This window comes from Haliotis rufescens, unplaced genomic scaffold, assembly GCF_023055435.1.
Source record: "Haliotis rufescens isolate VD_foot unplaced genomic scaffold, xgHalRufe1.0.p SCAF_23, whole genome shotgun sequence".
Lineage (NCBI taxonomy): Eukaryota > Metazoa > Mollusca > Gastropoda > Lepetellida > Haliotidae > Haliotis > Haliotis rufescens.
Window position 1 is genome coordinate 8,255,256 of NW_025963924.1, and position 19,264 is coordinate 8,274,519.

General features: G+C 39.8%; 1 protein-coding gene across 1 annotated transcript; it reads left to right on the plus strand.

Annotated features, from left to right (window-relative positions):
* The first annotated feature begins 2,346 nt into the window (after positions 1-2,346).
* On the plus strand, positions 2,347-19,027 carry LOC124151818 (neuropeptides capa receptor-like). Its single transcript, XM_046524458.2, has 2 exons — positions 2,347-2,478; positions 15,873-19,027. Exon 2 carries the CDS (start codon positions 15,877-15,879, stop codon positions 16,990-16,992), a length of 1,116 nt encoding a protein of 371 aa, XP_046380414.1. The 5' UTR covers positions 2,347-2,478; positions 15,873-15,876; the 3' UTR covers positions 16,993-19,027.
* The last annotated feature ends 237 nt before the right edge of the window (positions 19,028-19,264 follow it).

The window sequence follows — 19,264 nt, forward strand, 5'->3', positions numbered from 1 at the left end:
GGGTATTTTATGATATATTAAATAAAGTATCCAATAATATGATATCCCAAAAATACATTCAAAGATTGGATCTAGATCTTGGCCTTGATATGACGGAAAATGATTGGCAAACGATTAATCGTAGCCCCCACAGATATAATGTGTCCTCAAAACATAAATGGTTCCAATACAGTATTATTCATAGAATTCTACCAACAAACGAGTTACTGTACAAAATGAGATATAAAGAATAATTTCTTTGCAATTTTTGTGAACGAGAAAAACAAACCTTAGTGCACATGTTCTTTGAGTGCAAAATTGTAAAACATATCTGGAACAACCTTACAAAATGGATCAAAGACAAAACTGGAATAGAGCTAGAATTTTCAAAATTGACAATTTTATTAGGATATCAACAAAAACGAAATGATGTATTAAATCATATTATAACTTAACACAGCAAAACATATTCAAATCAAACGTTTCCGACTCCATATTAAATTTCCCACACATCAACAAGAAATAACCGATTCATATTACATCGACCGAAATATATCATATTCACAATGTAAATACACACAGTTCATGACATTTTGGTCTCTCTGTCACCACCTATTCGTTTAAACCCACGAACTTGCACAATCCAACAATATGACACTGGAATAGTTTTTGTTTGTTATCATCTATAGATATACTTTGCAACTTGTATGTATGTAACTTATTGTTTGTGTACTCCAAAAAGAAAACAAATCATAAAAAAACGTCAGCGAGCCTGACCACCCCATCCCGTTAGTCGCCTCCTACGACAAGTATAGTCGCCTGTTACGGCAAGCATGGGTTGCTGAAGATCTATATATATTCTGCCCCGGATCTTCACGGGTCTATTCCCAAGTAAATTGTGCTTGTGGTAAGAGTCGACTAAAATGGATCGGGTGCACAGGCTTGGCGACAATTACATTTTATTGTGTCATACGGATGGATCCTTGTGCACTGGTGATCGGTGCGTCTGGTCGGGACTCGATTATTCGCAGGCCGTCGGGATGTACCTTGGGTTTAGTTGACTACGGCGTCAAGCAGTATTCACTCTCACATAGCATAAGCCTCAGAAATGTGTGTGAAATGTAATATTAAATTCCTTATTAATATTCATAACGTTTCCTTCCTCTTGTCAATGCATTGTAATTAGAATACCAGAATACAAGCGAGAGTGTAATCTTGAGCGTTTTAAGATCAAAACTTCCCTATAAGGTACACATCGTATCTCCAATATTTAGCACAATAATATTTGTCTATTCGGCTGCGCTGGCTAGCGTAATAACGATCGATCATCTATTTCGCATTCTAGCATGTACATAAGGGTAATCATGAAACATTCCGTAGGCACATCTGCAACTTATCAATAGTCCTAATATTGATAAAGCATGGTTGGATATGACAAAAGGTCGGATATAACTAACCAATTATTATCTCGCGAGGGTGTGGGTGTAAAGCAGGGTTAAATCTTGGTTACACTGTTATCTAAGTGTCACGAACTCATTGTTAATTTGAACCCTGACTAGGTTTCCATCAATGGTTTCTTGTCCAATACAATGCTGCTTCCTCTCAGTGTCGGTTGACAGGCGATATTGTCATGGTTACAATCAACATGTCATATCTACCACGAGTGGATAACATATAAGTGAGTGAGTGAGTGAGTTGGGTTTAACGCTGCTTTGAACAGTATTCTTGTTATATCACAGCATGTCAGCTTAATGTGGGAGGAAAGACCGAAGTAATGCAGGTCTTAGGCGTTTACCATTTTGGTGAAACCCACGAGCGTGGTATGGTGCTGTAATAGAAACATTATCTGGGCGAACTGGGATTCGAACCCATAATTATAGGTTTCCGGCGAGCCCAAGTGACGCAACACTGCACAGCGAATGGCGGCGTCTTTGTGGACTGGACCACTCGCACGTTTTCTACATTTGTGTCTCCGTGGCAAGTCATGTATAACCTGCATCTTTTTTCGACAGCCTCAGGGATTATCAGAATATGCCTGAAACTTTTTGCAGACATTTTGCATCGTTTCCCTTCTAGGATTCCATACCCAACCCCCGACCTATACTCTCATGGATAAAGTATCGCCGTATGATCAGACATATATCGTACATCAACAAATATTTATTGAAATGACGCAAACTTTCTGTTGACGTACGACAATGATGACCTGAGAAAAAAAAACATTATCAAGACTGTCTCTATATCTGAAGAAGATGGGGCGTGTTTGTGGGAGGGGACAGACGTGACGGAATGGCACCGTCGTGATTGGCTGCTACGCTCCTGACGTTTGGGTCTTTGCTGGCGAGAGTTAGGATCGGTCAGCTTCCGTGTTGTAGCCAGCTGCTTCAACTGGCCTAATCCACGGCAGTGAGAGGGAAACGAGATCGATCTGAAGTCGCTTGTTCACTCTGGCTCTTCCATGTGTAGTGAGGAATACATTCCCAGGTTATAGGATCTAAGGTATGTTTGGAACTTATCTGCCCACACAGTTACATATCATGTTTAAGAAACGAAAATAGACATTTTTGTTCATTCTTAATGACCTTTCAAGATGGTTAGGATTAATCAAGAAATTTTCAAATGTTAAGTTCGTTGATTTCTTTTTGGGGTTTGTTTTTGTCATGGATGAAAGCTTCTGTACACATGCCTGGCAATATAATCTGATAAACGGAAATTAGCTAAAATGTTTGATATTTACAAAATAAGATATGTCATAGAATGAAAATATGGACCGCCTCCGTGGTCTAGAGGTCGGAGTCAGTATACTGTATCTGAGTGGGGTATTCAAGTTAAACTGCGGATTGGTATCTCAGTGGGGTAGCACTATAAATCGGCATCAGTCCAGAGCAGTACAAGCAGCCACACACACACACACACACACACACACACACACACACACACACACACACACACGTGCATGCACGTCATGTACATGTAAGTTCAGTAATCTTGAATGCGACGTTAAATCCCATTTCATCTCACCTCATCAGTTTTAAGAAACTGTAGATTTATGTAGTTTTCATCGCAAATTTGATTCATCGTTTTGATGAGAAGTGTTCAAAATAGCACCACAGACATTTGTTATGGCAGTCACGAAAACAGTGGAGTTATTGTGGTATTGACAAAACTATTCACTCGGTAATTTGTCCGGAGACCAGTCAAATCAAGATCACGTGTACGATAACATGATTGTCTGGTTTGCCCACATGCCGCCGTCGCATGACGGGAGTACTGCTGGGCGGTGTCAGTCTACAAACCTACTTTTTAGTAAAAATTGTGTGAGTTGTGGGTGCTTCCGATAGGGCAGGACATGCTTACCCTTTTCGTGAACACCTGTTGTTATTACTGATCCGGCCCGTGAAGATCCGGGGTAGAATAGGTCTTCAGCAACCCATGCTTGCCGTAAAAGGCGACTATACTTGTCGTAAGAGGCGACTAACGGGATCGGGTTGTCAGGCTCGCTGACTTGGTTGATGCATGTCATCGTATCTCATCGTTCCTGAGATATCGGTATAGTCTGTTTAGGTATCAGAAAACCAGATCTTTGATCTACATCCGCGCATTTACGCCAAAGATATTTTTCCTTTTAAAGTAATTTGTGTTTACAGGAGTTGAATACACAATCTCAGTTTTGAAACTATTTGGGTCTGACAATACTAGTTTAACAAAATAAAGGTTTTCGTCAACACAAACTGATTCAACATATTGTTGGATGTGAAATTCGTCATCAGTGATTAAGACAAACTGAATAAATTATTTACAATCAGGAATTAGTGTGAAACCAAAACACAACCAACCAATGGTACAAAATTATATTACAAAATTACCTAGGTTTATAAATTAATTCATATTACCACACATCAACTACAGCGGTAGTACAAAATAGAGTGGTAGTACAATATTCAATGGCAGTATGAAATGTGAAAGCAATGAAAATGACAATGACAAAAATAATAATCACTGGGCCACAACAGTTGTCAAGCTTCCGACATATGCCAAGGCTGGAACTCTGGGTTGATAAGTTGGAGTTGACACAGTTCCAGACATCACAGAATATTCTACATGTTTCTATAACGCTTGACATCATCCATGCTTTTCCGGAAGAGATAATTCGAGCATCTAAATACAGTTACAACCATTGTTAAGCAATAGATTACACCGTGCCACAACGCGCTCCCCCTTTATAAGTGCTACCATCTGATACCATATCCACAGGAGAAACAGTGGCAAATACCGAGTAGGTACATTGTCATTTCTTTCATGATACTTTCTGATCATATTTACATGACAAAGCTATTGTCTTTTTACGATGGCCTGTTTTTTTTGTACAACATAGTCAATATCACGGACTTTTCGGTCAATAACATACCGACCATGGTAGCTAGCAAGTAATGGTTGACCAGGAATTGGCAAAACACTTAGACTTTATCGCAATGACTGAAATTTCTGTCTTGAGACTTTTTGTCAAAATGTACTTTCATTTTGTCCTGAAATTCCTTCAAGTGATCCTTACCAACATCACAAGCTTTTGAAAGCATCGACCGAAATGATGAGACTTACTCCAACAAAGTCATTTCAGACTTATCATATAGCCAACGCTCCTTCGAGTGTTTTAAGGGTCCATGAACAGTATGTATAAAGACAAGGTTCAAAAGAACCTCTTTTAAGTTCCCTTAAAGATTCAGGATGAAATGCACTAAAATTAATATCCAAGATGCCTAACTGTGGAAACACCCGACATGAAATTAGAGCCCTGATCTGACTGTTGAATAGTCCTGGGAAAACCAACCATGGTGAAACACTTTCCAAAAGCCATGATAATAACCTGATCTGTAATGTTTCGTAAAGGAGTAGCCTCTGGAAACCTTGTGGAAGCGCACGTGATAGTAAGCATGTACTGATTCCTGACTTAGTATTAGGCAAAGGACCAACCCAATCAATGAAAGGTTCTTCAAAATCCGAAATGGGTTTCAACGGTGCTGCTGGACTTTTCTGATGAGGTTTGCCAACCATTTGACACAATGGCATGTTTTGCAATAGTCAGCCACATCATGCCGCAAATTAGGCCAAATGAAATGGGACAGAATATTGTCACAGGGTTTGTGTACACCCAAATAACCTGCCAAAAGAGTTTCATGTGCCAAACTCAAAACATGCTTCCGACATGAATTTGGAAGAACGATTTGATGGAAGACCTTCCATTTGTTATCAGCAGGGTACATCTGGTAGCCTCCATTTCGTCATCAAAACGCTATAATTGAAATAATAGCAAACTGTAACCTTGTCAGCTTCTTCTAAAGAGAGTGCTCTGTTGGCGAGAACTTTGAGTTCTGGGTCTTCCCCCTTTAACTTAACTTACAGTTCCCTCCCCAGAACTTGTTCCTCAACAGCCAAACTGTCAGAAGTTTGAGTACTCTCTCTCTCAAACATTTAGACTGGTGAAGAGAATGATCCAGAAAAATGCCAGCCAAATCATAAGAGGAATTATTCTCAGAAGTACTTTGTTCAGCCGTAGCACGAGTATCAACACACAAAAGGAAAATACCTGAAATTATCTTTTTCAAGATTTTCAGTACTTACCGAAGTGCTGGGCTGAAGACAAGCAACAGGATTAGCTAAACATCTTCCCTCTGCGGATCATTCCCAGGGAGCAAGTCTACGCAGGTAGAGTTTCTACTCCCCCAACCTTGACTAACCAATACATCAAATCTGTCTTCATATTCACAGAATGGTGAGGTGCACTGGTAAAATCACATAAACCCTTGAACAAAACCTCAGAGTTGGCTGATGTCTCCTCAGAAGCTGGCAAACAGGTACTACTAATGAAGAGACCCTCAAACTGTAATCGCATTAACATTGGAACTATCACCTTTAGCGGACACAAAACCTTTACTAACAAACGGTAAATACTTCTATCCCACGGAAACAGACTTTAATGACTGGTCCACAATAGATCAAACTCCTCAATGGTCGAACCACAAAAAGGGTGTGACCTTACATTCACTAAAACATTCGGGAACGGATGACTGTTCTTGAAGCGAGTTTTCTACACTCAGAAATGACATGCCCTGGCTTGCGGCAATATCTACAAGTAGGACCTGACGAAAACCCAGAAGTACTTTTAGAACCAACTGGAGTAGAACTTGTCTTTTTGTCAACAAACTCAGAACCAGACGTGATAGAACCGAACCTGGGTGATCGTGAGGATGAACTATGCTTTACTGATTTGTAACCCTGCGACCTCCTGCCTGTAAACCCTCGCTGCTTAAACCTAACCGTGTGAGTAAGCGAATAATCATCGGATAATGTAGCAGCCTTGTGTAACTGAGCCACTTTCTGCTCTTCAAGATATGGTGGAATGTCCGTTGACACACACTGCTTAAAATACTCCAGCAGAACTAATTATAACTGCCTTAAACTATCAAAGTCAACATTGGCTTTCTTTGAATTACACCACCTACCAAACAAACTTTCCTTCTCCTTTCCAAACTCAACAAACGTAGGACCATCCCTCTTCTTAGCAGAACGTTTGCCTGTACGCTTCAGGAACCAATTCATAAGCCTTCAATACCTAATCCTCAACAACCTGATAGTCAGAACTCCTATCAATGGGTAGGCAGAATAAACTTCCTGAGCTTTTCCCCAAAACAAAATTTGTAAAAACGTCGTCCACTGATTTTGAGGCCATTTCAGAATGTTAGCCACTTTTTCAAAATGTAAGAAAATTTCTCAACATCATGTTCAGACAAGGATGGAACAAGTCTAATCTGCTTGGAAAGATAAAACGATCCATCACTTTTTCATGATCAGCTTTAATTATAAATTATCTTTATTGTACAGCTTTATTTTGTTTTAGCTGAAATTCTCTCATCTTTTTTTTTTATCTTCACGTCTTATTTTCTCTTTCTCTTTTTCAGTTTCCAATTCTTTAAGCCGATTTTCAATAGCCAATTTTTCTCTTTCGAGTTCTAATTTCCTCAAAGCAAAGGTATCATAAACTTTCTTTTATCCGCAGCTTATTATGAGCAATTGTTTTAATTCCAATAATTCAATGCGTGCAGTCTTATGAAGTACAAACTTAGATTCTTACTCTTGGTTAATACATGTAACTGTACATCTTCCGGATTTTCCAGCACAAGAAGACCACATGTACTTGTAACTCTGAAGTAGCTGACATCTTGACTACCTTTGTTGTACAAAATTAACTGGGCATATTTTACCCCAGTACATGGAAAGAGGATAATCCCATTGTTGTTCATTCTAATCTACAACAAAGAAGACACGAATGTAAATACTATATTTACTAAAGGCATACTAATGTATTAAATATCTATTTTGCGTTCAGGTTAATGCAGCCAGTACATATGACAAATACGTCAATTAGAAGAGATGTACTCTAACAGAATAAAACTTTTGTTAATGAAGATATGAGTTAACAATCTACGATATAGCGTCGTGGTAGCATGTGTTTGCGTGCGAGGCTGCTTGTACTATTCCGGACTGGTGCCTATTTACTAGCACCATACTGCTTTTTTACCGGGTACACCATTCAGACACAGTATTCTGACTCCTAGCCGACCAGTCCTTTTAAGACGAGCGCCAGGGTAGCAACATGTACCTTCGGTTAACGTCTTTTGACGTCTTTAAACGCGGACGGGGATCTAACCACTGACCGCCCACTCTATCCACCAGACCACGGAACGGACTAAGCAATTTCTATTCATAATTTCCTAGTCTTAAGGCCGAGACCGATTGGCACAAGTGAAACCTAGTTGTCTATTTGTATGGGGATAATTATCGTCAACCATTGAATAGCAATGACTCGGGTTGTCGCAGTTGGTAATTGGGAGCCCAGCTTTTGAGTGAATACATTGACTTAACTAAAGGTGAATGACCTGGAAAATATTATATAACACAATTAAATACAAACGTACGCTATGCTTCCCCATCATAACAAAGTGGGGACGCCGAGGTGAAATAGGTCCCCAGTAACTTATGCTTGTCGTAAGAGAATCGGATGGGAAGGCTCGGCTGATTGTGTGTCGTCGTGTCCCGATGGGGTGGAGCGTTGCCTCTCCTTTCACTGTGCCTTGCATTGAGTATTGCTGACTGCAGTATTAAACAACAGCCACATCTCTCACTTGTCCAAATTCCAAGTACATGTAAATTGGCGGTGACTAAGGGCTTCGAGAAGACTGGAATCGTTATCCCTTTCAAAAATTACATTTCAAATCTAAGCTCTATTTCAAATAACGTTACACATCAATGCATGTTTCAAACATTTAAAATTATAAATCTCAAATCTAAGTTCTGTTTCAAAATACTTAACACATCAATCTCAATGTTTCAAACATTTTAACAAATTAATTTTCAAATCCATCCTCTGTTTCAAATTACATTACACATCAATATGTTTCACATCAAACACATGAATATATGCCCAAAACAATTCAAATCTAAACTCAAAACTACTTTCGAATATACGTTTTAAAATTGTATTACATGTTTGTATACATGGTTTCAAGCGTTTTAATGATTGTCGTTGGCTGTTTCACTGTTTGACAATATGCCGTTTACATTTATTGCAATTGGTCAAGGTAACGAATCTGAATCTGTCTGGAATGATAAGACGCTTGTTTGACATTAAATTCCCTTCCACGTGTTCCAAGGACACACACACACACACACACACACACACACACACATAACAGTATTCGTAATAACGGTAATACAAACATAACAATTTATGTAACAGTTGTCTGGGTTAATTATTCGACTCTCATTCAGTTCATCTCACTGCAAATGACCTAACACGTACAATGTCTGGATAACATCATTACATACACCTGAGTGGAACCACATCTCCGTCGTATCACAAATATTCATAAGAAATGGCTCCACTGACCATGGCTGTCTGCTCGTGTAATGTTTAGAAGCAGGTTGCACGGCAACAGACAGGTGAAGGTCTCCTAAACAAGTTAGTTGGCCAAGAAATGTTGCCATTACTGTATCTGTTTATTGATCGGAGGTGATTTAAGTTAATTGAGAGTCATACAGTTGTATATACTATACATGCTGACAACCCCATCTACTTCACCACGGCTGGATTTGTGATTGTAGCTGGGTAAACATTTGTAGTTTGAGGAAGAACAGGTTTGATTCTCGGAACCAACGCAGTTTCAAGTATCTTCTTTTGTATATGTATTTGTGATTAGTTTGGGAGGTAATTGGTTCCACGAAATGAATAAGTTAAGCAACTTTGTGTGTTAAATTTGATTTCAACGTCAACGCATGGCATCGCAGGCTAAATGTGATAATATGTGTCAATGATGAACGTTAACTTGCATTATGTCTCGCTCTTCCTTTTCTCCATATCCACATTAGCCGTCAAGATTTGGGTTAGAATTGATCTTCATCAACCCATGCTTGTCGTAAGAGGCGACTAACGGGATAGGGTTGTCAGGCTTGGTTGATGCATGTTTTGAGAGATGAAATTGCAGGGTTTTTTTTTGCAAACATCTTTCAATTACTCCTTCCACATATGTATTTCCACATATTATACGGGGCGGTTTTGTATGGTTGGAGTACATTGTAGGGATGAAGTTACACGTGACCCAAATGGCGAACGCCCATGGGATCAGAGACTTGGCTGTGAATTAGGAAAACACATATTTCACCCGTTCTTGAGAACAGGTGTCACAAAGGCTTAATTCACTCCAGATCTAGGAACAGAATCGACCGCATTGTATCTTGTTTCATCACATAAATATTGTGTTTCCAAATCATTACTGATATAATTGGGAACTGTAAACTAATTGAGGAAGAGACTATACGGATGTCAACTTCTTTATTATGGGGAACACAACGTTTCGGAATATATGCTTACTCTCACTAAAGCTTCCTTTGTTAGTTTCCACCTTTTGTTATCTTATTAATTTTGTTGTCCTTACATGTACATATATATTCTCTCTGCCTCATGGCATTCATAACCTGATGAAGGAGTAAGCATATACTCCGAAACGTTGTGTTCCTCACAATAAAGAAGTTGACATCCATATATTCTCTTCCTTATGTGAATCACTTCTAAATGCCTTTCAAATACCTGTAAACTAATTGACCTATAACATCTGGTATACCACACAGCTCAAAATCCCTTCTAATTACCATGAATATTTATATCCAATTCAAGATGTTAAATTTATCAAACTAAACGCCACAATTCTTAGAGTGCCTGTCTGTATGGCATTCTCATCTACTTGTGTGGGTAATTGCTCTGCCATTGGGTTCCATAAGTTTGTCCTTTCGCGCAATTACAGATCAATCATGTGAGAACATTTTGTTTTAGTTTCGGATTTGACGTGATGGAAGTTCGAGTTTTCTGATGTCAATCGATAGTCGTTCTGCATTACGTTGAACAGTATTGTAGATAATCTGTGGTTGACTGTTACCTGTATGCATACCGTAAATAATTTGTTTCCCAAACATTTTCGTCGAACATATTGGATGTCTTGAAAAGTTTGTGTTACAAAAAATATGTGTTCGGCTCTTTTCCGAGAAGAAAAATAATGCAATGACCGATTCGCAAATATTCGCAATTATTTACAGACCGCCGTCACATAGCTGAAATATTGCGCCGTTAAACAAAAATCAAACACACAAAGAAACTATTTGATAGTGTTTCATCATCATATGCTTAAGGTAAAGTCTAACTAGTAAAATGGTCTTATGTCTTTAGATTATTAAGGGTTTGTTTTTAGTGAAAGGTTTTATCTCTTTTATTGAACTGTCACTGCGTTGTAACCTTGTTGCGTGATGTTGCGTTACAGTGTATCATGTCATCAGTGGAGAGAAATTGAGGGAACGTCCCTCAGTTTGTATTTATGTTATTAAATATATAAAGCTGTAAATTTTAAACGGATGTGGTATTCTTACTTATAACATGTTCGCGAATCCCCATTTATTTTGTGAATAAAATATGTTTAAACTTAAACACCTTGAAACATAAGCGTCGGCAATGACCTCTAGCTCGACGTTTGACTAAAGTATGCTGTCATTTGGTCAGTGACCAGACCACTGTTTACTTCTGTGTCATTCTACCACAGAATTCGCGATTGCCTGTGTTTGTTTATTATGGTCATACAAAAACATGATTGACTATTATGCTTTCAATCTGAGTAGTGTGCTAAAAGGGTCTATGAAAACATCCTGTAAATATGGGCGATTAGTTTACCGCGCTTTATCACCTGCCAATTGCATACTACGTCCATTAGACAGATCAGCAACACATCCGTGAAGATCCGGGGAAGAATAGGTCTTCACCAACCCATGCTTACCGTATAAGGCGACTATGCTTGTCGTAAGAGGCGACTAACGGGATCGGGTGGTCAGGCTCGCTGACTTGGTTGATGCATATCATTGATCCCAATTGCGTGGATCGATGCTCATGATATCAGTCACTGGATTGTCTGGTCCAGACTCGATTACAGACCGCCGTCATATAGCAGGAACATTGCTGAGTGCAGCGTTAAACAATAAACCAACCAAACCATCAGCCACAACCCCAGGACGAAGACCTGAGGCCTTACAGAAGTGCAAATGGTGTCATTAATTGTAAACATTTAGGTGTTGCCATTTTGTTGCTGTGAAAACTCATTGTCACATCGCGACCGTATTCCATTGAGTTTTGTCTATCGACCCTGCTGTCCCCCAGTACGATTGTTCTGCCTCTTCTAACACACAATCATATGCTGCTAATCTTCTAATCATGTACTGCTCTCGCCGTGCGTCATGCTTCCCAAGGCTATGATGTGACCTCTGATGATACATGTCCATAAACGACTGATCAATGTTGTAGTGTTTTGACTCTGAGATCGACCTTTATTCACATAAAAGTTTTCAGTTAGGTTTATTTAAAAGCGTGACTTCTAACGTTTATGACCAAATCAATCGGAACATAATCATAGAGCTGGGATATTAAAGACATTCAAGTGTGTTATTCAAGTGGTTTATAACGCTATACGTGTTCAAGCATTTCCGTCCTTCTCCGGATCGTTTGCTCCTCATGTTTTGCCAGATACCGCTACTATGTGCGTAAGGTCGTTCTTTCTTAAACGTCAATTGCAAGTCATCATCATTGCCTAGTATATTATATATCCATTCCGAATTGACACATATAACCTGTACCACCTCGCCACCATAGCTTCGTTCCAGCAGAGACGTCACTCTCTCCATCTCTACCATCTCCACACACATAATTTCTCTCGCTCGTGTTAGTAATTGGATTGGACGGCTCTTTGTAGAGGGTATAATACCAAAGGGGTCCATATATCATAGCAGAATGGAGAGATAACACAGAGACTGGATAATCGACTATGGTCACAGGTGTAAGCATCTGTAGGCAAGGAATATTAGATTGTCATCATTTAAACACTATCTAATATAATATATTCATGTATATCAGATATATTTAAATTCTAAATAGTCATTTCGCTTCGTGGTATGTGTTTCTGCATTTGCGAAGTATCATTTTTGAAGCGTCCGTATAAACACATTTTATAAACACATTTTTACAAGCAATTCACAAAATATGTTTTATTCTGATATGAACCATATTTTTGCATAGGACACTGCCAATTAAAGTTTCATCTCAATATGAAGCGTTATATTAATTACTGTTTTGCCTTTACGCACAATGGAATCATTTTCGACAGATGATTATTCAGAGACAGAGACCGGTTATTCTCTTATGTTGACGTTAAACATTTAATTATATTATGACAATATATAATTGAACAACATATTATTATTTTACAAAAAAAAGCGAAGACATTTTTATCAGCACGTCTGTCGAATCACATTTTTCAAATGAATCAATCCTCAAGTCCCTTCTGACTACGTTATAGTAAGAGTGAGTTGGGTTTAACGCCGCTTTTAACAATATTCCAGTTATATCGCGGCGTGTCAGCTAAATAGGGGAGGAAAGCCCGAAGTGATGCAGGTCTCAGACTTTTACCACTTCGGTGAAACCTACGAGCACGGGTATGGTGCTGACAAACCTAGAAACATAATCGGGGTGAACCGGGATTCGAACCCACAATCAGACGACTGGGCCACCCGTGCCCTCGTTATAGTGAGAGGTGATGGTGTGGCAGTGGTATAAATCGAATAACAGATCCACCATAATCATAACTGTTTTCATTGAGGAAGACTAGTGTTGGTTAAAAGTCATTATAAGTTTTCATATGACTTGGGGCTTTGTTTTGTCATGTTTTAGACGCATACAACATTATAATGAAGAATAAAACCAGATTTGAACCAGAGGAAGATTTAAACTGCTACTTAAGACAGTAGAGAGGTGTCTGTTACACTTATAAGAGCAATTATATTTGTTATATATTTTGTGGAGGACAGTTCTAAATTTGCCGCATCGGTGACCAAAATTATGTCCGCTGTAAATCCCTATTCTAAACGACATCATGATCAGGTGTTTTTGAATCACTGTCAGTGATGATACCAGGTGTTTGCAAAAAGGTAAACGTAGCCAACTCTACCGGTGGCACCTGTTTAGAAACATATGTAGAGACAATGCAGCTGTGAACATATGGTACAGAGCAAAATAAGGAATTGCATTGGACATCATGATTGTGACTGATGTCAGATGCAATTCCCTATTGGGTAGCACGTCCACTATACTATAATTTACAAGATTCAGGTAATCAGGCAACAATAGATGGATCTCAATTTTCATCAAGGAAGACCATATATACATGGAGACATTCCTCAGTTAAACACCGGCTGTCTTTGTAAAGAACTGAACTGTCATCCCTTGGCCAAAAATAACCGTTATGTAGGTCCGTGCCGCTCCTTATTTAACTATTGCATGTTGTCTGTTAAGAAAATTGCTCGCTTATGATATTGGGTGATAGACAACATGAACACACATCAACAAATGCTAAGTACGTGTATGAAGGCCATATCATTACGCTCCCTTATCCTCAGCTTATATTGTTGAATTATTTTTTATTCCAACGAAAATGTTCAAAGCGTGAATTTCTCATGAAGTAAAAACGCAGATTCTTACTCTAGGTAAATACATGTAGTTGTACATCTTCCGGATTTTCCAACAGAAAAAGATTACTTAAAACACTAAAGCATGTGACATCTTGACCTTATTTGTGGTACAAAAGAAACAGAGCATTTTATCCCAGTACATGAAAAGAGGATAATCTCATTGTTGTTTGTTCAGTTAAGAGAACTCTTACATGAGAATCATTTGCCAGACAATGTAATTTACAATAAAAAACATGAATGTAAATATTATGTGTACTAAACACATACTTATAATGTATGGAAATGTATTTTTTCCGTTGGGTTCACGTTAATGCAGCCAGTATGTATGACAAATGCGTCAATTGGAAGTAAGGCACTCTAAAAGAACAAAACTTTAATCAATGAAAATATGAGTTAACAATTTAGGTATTTTTTTATCAAATATAGGGCAAAAAACAAATGTTGGTATTCGTCACTGATGTCTTTTAAATGACATAAAGTGCATATATTATTATTATGTAGGAAACATTGTCATCAAACTACTCCAATTGGTATATCGGATCTGAAGACGATTACGCCCATGGTTTTCGTTCAATATTGATAAATAACATTCCAATTTAAAAAAATAATATTATGCCATTCTAGGTGACATCTTTAGAGGAATATATAGATAATGTTTACACATGTTTGTGCAGATCATGACGATGAAGTTGACTACGCTCCCGTAGACACAAGTGTTGCTCATAACACTATTAAGAGGTCTATGTGACAAGTCGATACCAGATTTCTCTGAAGGTCGTTCGATAGAATTTAATTACAAATAGAAAAAAAGGCTAGGTAAACATGGTCAAATCATACATTCGCAGGTGCGAGAATCGGCCCTTCATGTAAAAAATTACATGGAGAAAAAATGGGATCAATTGAGGAGTATGTCATTGAGTCAACATCACTACATTAATGTCTCAGCCTTCACAATCATGTGATAGATGACATGACAATATTCATTATTGCTCTTTGTGGTACAAAGTGTATTCGATTTTTACAGCAAATGAATTCCCTTCATTGTCACAATACTGCTCAATTGTTGTTATCTATGCAAATCTGTTGTCACCGTTTTCACAGTCATCGGGTACCTCACATCAGCACGTACTATTATGTGCTCTGGCAGTCGCCGCTAGAACTCGTTGTTAGCCGGGACAGGACACGCACATATCCATCGTACTACTTGTCGCGGACCGCCCGCTACCCCTTTGTTTATAAGGGTATGCGCCAGTGGGCGGAGCTCATACATAGTTTTTCGGGGTTAATTGTCAGGTCACAACTCAACTTATCCGGGCTTACCAGTGAAAAGCTAGGAGGTATCCAAACATCATTCATATTGTTCACAGTGTACTTAACACTGACCAGTGAATATGCTCTCAAATCTCTCCCAAATGTGATGCCTATCGTCGTTGAGCGGTCCCATCCTGCTGCTTCATTTCTTAAATATTTTTAGTTAATCTTTTACATAACCTTATTTCAGGTTTGCGGCAACCTACAATGTATGATTGACGTACGAATACACTTTATGGATCGGGTGTCTGGATCAGGCTCGGTGACTTGGTCGGTAACCTGTGTCAACGTACCCCGACGGCATGGATCGTTGCTCATAATGTTAATCACTGGTTTGTCTGATGCAGATTCGATCAACAGACTGTCATGTTGAAGGTTAAATATTGCTGACCGTGCCATAAATCGACAAATAAACAAACAAAAAGTTCCCGATCAAATTTCATTGATATTAATTGTGTCACTTTTCATTTCAGGACCATGGCCGACCCCACAAGTTACGACGAGGGCCCGGGAACGGGGTTCACGGACATGTTGGAAAATGTAACATACCTGTTGCACAACAACATGACACCGAGTGAAATACAGCGCCAGAATGCCTTCGTGAACGCTCTGACCATAACCCGCAACATATATGTCCCGACCATAGTTATGATCGGTTTGGCTGGAAACTTCCTGTCCCTTGTCGTGTTTACAGCTAGCCAGCTCCGCCATGTATCATCATCCGGGTATCTTGCGGCCTTGGCATGCGCAGACAACCTCTTCCTGTTATCGTTACTCGTGACGTGGCTGGACGGAATAACACCAATCATGTTTTCCAAAGAAGCATGTCGGTTTATTATCTTCATCACCTACATGTCAAGCTTCCTTTCAGTGTGGAACGTCGTGTGCTTCACGAGTGAACGCTACATCGCGATATGCCATCCTCTCCATGCCCCGATGATCTTCTCCAAGCTGCAGGAGAAGTATGTTGTCATAATCTTCCTCGTACTGTCAGCTCTTCTCTACAACTTTGCTCTCTGGACCATTGAGACCCAGCCCTACAAGAACCGCCTTCTTTGTTCCGGTAACCCTACGTTCTTTTTCCTCATGAATATCGTGACGTGGATCGACACAATTCTCACCATGATTCTTCCTTTCCTCCTCATCCTCTTCATGAACGTGCGGATCGTGTGGCGTGTCATCCGGTACCAACGGAAACGGGAAAGTGTCCTCCAGACCCACAAGACAGAAAAGACGCCCGCTCTGAGAAACAAGTCACAGATGAGGATAACCCGAACACTATTACTTGTATCCACCACCTTCCTCGTCCTCAACCTACCCAGTCATGTGATCCGACTGGAACAGCTGATTTCAGCTTCCAATAACTACAACCCCCTCCACCTGAAGTTAATACAAGAGATCGCGCAACTTATTTACTACTCGAACTTTAGTGTTAATTTCTTCCTGTATGCCATATACGGAAAACATTTTAAGAAATCATTGAAGATGTTGATCACTAACATGTGCCGCAGAAAGAAGACTTTTTCCCGTGACAGATGCCGTTCCGATTTTAACCGAACATCAACAACATCAATGCAGGCTTATTCCAGGTGACTAGTCGTAAAGGAAAGTCAGTTATGACGGTGTTTAAACTTATGGTGCTGCGGCAGGGGTGACAGGTGTGCTCGTTATTAGAAGCAAGGTGTTTTTGGTGACTTGGCTTTGTGATGATAATATTTTACAGTGCCCGACCATAAAGAATAGGTTCTTGTCGCTCTGGCCAGATGTAGTGGTGACCAGATGTGCAATATCCCAATCATAATGGGCATTTGTTTTCAACTATGACAATACCAAGTACCAGACTAAAGATTTTCAATTACGGAGTTGACTCAGAGTGACAATGTTCCTTTGTTGAGATGTGTATCGGTGACAATACTTGGTATAATATAGAGAGCCGATGTTCAGGTGCGGAGTAACATGTCTGTGACAATATCAAGCCCCAGTGTGACGATGTTCAGATGTGGAGTAACATGTCTGTGACAATATCAAGCCCCAGTGTGACGATGTTCAGATGTGGAGTAACATGTCTGTGACAATATCAAGCCCCAGTGTGACGATGTTCAGATGTGGAGTAACATGTCTGTGACAATATCAAGCCCCAGTGTGACGTTGTTCAGATGTGGAGTAACATGTCTGTGACAATATCAAGCCCCAGTGTGACGATGTTCAGATGTGGAGTAACATGTCTGTGACAATATCAAGCCCCAGTGTGACGATGTTCAGATGTGGAGTAACATGTCTGTGACAATATCAAGCCCCAGTGTGACGATGTTCAGATGTGGAGTAACATGTATGTGACAATATCAAGCCCCAGTGTGACGAGGTTCAGCTTTGGAGTAACATGTCTGTGACAATATCAAGCCCCAGTGTGACGATGTTCAGATGTGGAGTAACATGTCTGTGACAATATCAAGCCCCAGCGTGACGAGGTTCAGGTGTGGAGTAACGTGACTGTAACAATATCAAGCCCCAGCGTGACGATGTTCAGATGTGGAGTAACATGTCTGTGACAATATCAAGCCCCAGTGTGACGATGTTCAGATGTGGAGTAACATGTCTGTGACAATATCAAGCCCCAGCGTGACGAGGTTCAGGTGTGGAGTAACGTGACTGTAACAATATCAAGCCCACGATGAACGGTGTTCAGCTTTGGGGACAACTTATATGGGACAACATCAAGCCCGCAAGAGACGGTGTTCAGCTTTGGAGTAACTTATATGTGATAATATCAAGCCCGAGCGTGGCGATGTTCTTATACGGAGGAACTGATAAGTGACAATATCAAGCCCTAGAGTGACGATTTCAATTTGGTGATCGGCATGTCATATCTGGATCCTAGAGTAACGATGTCCATTTGTGAAAAAAAGCCTACCTGTGAAGGAGGATCATATATGTAAAGATGTCAATTTGCGGAGGTTCCTATATATGACTATATCCTGTCCAAAAGTGATGATGTCCAGTCGTGGATGCGCCTATATGTGACCATACCATTCCTTGGAAGTGTTTATCAATGATAGTTTTAAAATATTGCAGTAAATATCTACGTCACGGGCATTGCAGAGTTGCGTCCCTTCGTTGTGCCGTGATCCGCTGATCATGATTTCGAATAATAGTAATAATAATAATAATAATAATAATAATAATAATCGAATATATGATTATATATTGCGCATATTTCCACACCACTCGGGGGCATGCTCTAAACGCTATTATTTCCCCGGGCACTGGATTAGTGTGCATTCAAGAATCATTTTCAGCTCCTTGGGGAGCATGCAACCCAAGCTGTTATGTGCTAGAAGGTTGACAACCACATTGCCATCTCATCCTACCGGGTACCCATTCACTGCTGGGTGAACAGAGGCACATTTCGAACAAAGTCACTTGCCCAATGAGATGCCGCATGAGTTACATGTGCTTCAGTGGGAGGGAAGCATGCGTCTTTAACCTTCATTTAGCTCACACGCTGAAATAGAACTGAAATACTGTTCACGTCGGCGTTAAATCTGTCTGAAGATCCAGGGTAGAATAGGTCTTGAGCAACCCATGCTTGCCGTAAAAGGCGACTATGCTTGTCGTAAAAGGCGACTAACGGGATCGGGTGGTCAGGCTCGCTGACTTGGTTGGTGCATGTCATCATGTCTCAATTGCATGGATCGATGCTCATGATATAAATCACTGGATTGTCTGGTCCAGACTCGATTATTTAGAGACCGCCGTCATATAGCTGGAATATTGCTGAGTGCGGCGTTAACCAACGAACAAACAAACAAACAAAATCCATCTCACTGACGGATATGGGATCTAACACATTAAATAGACGGGAAAT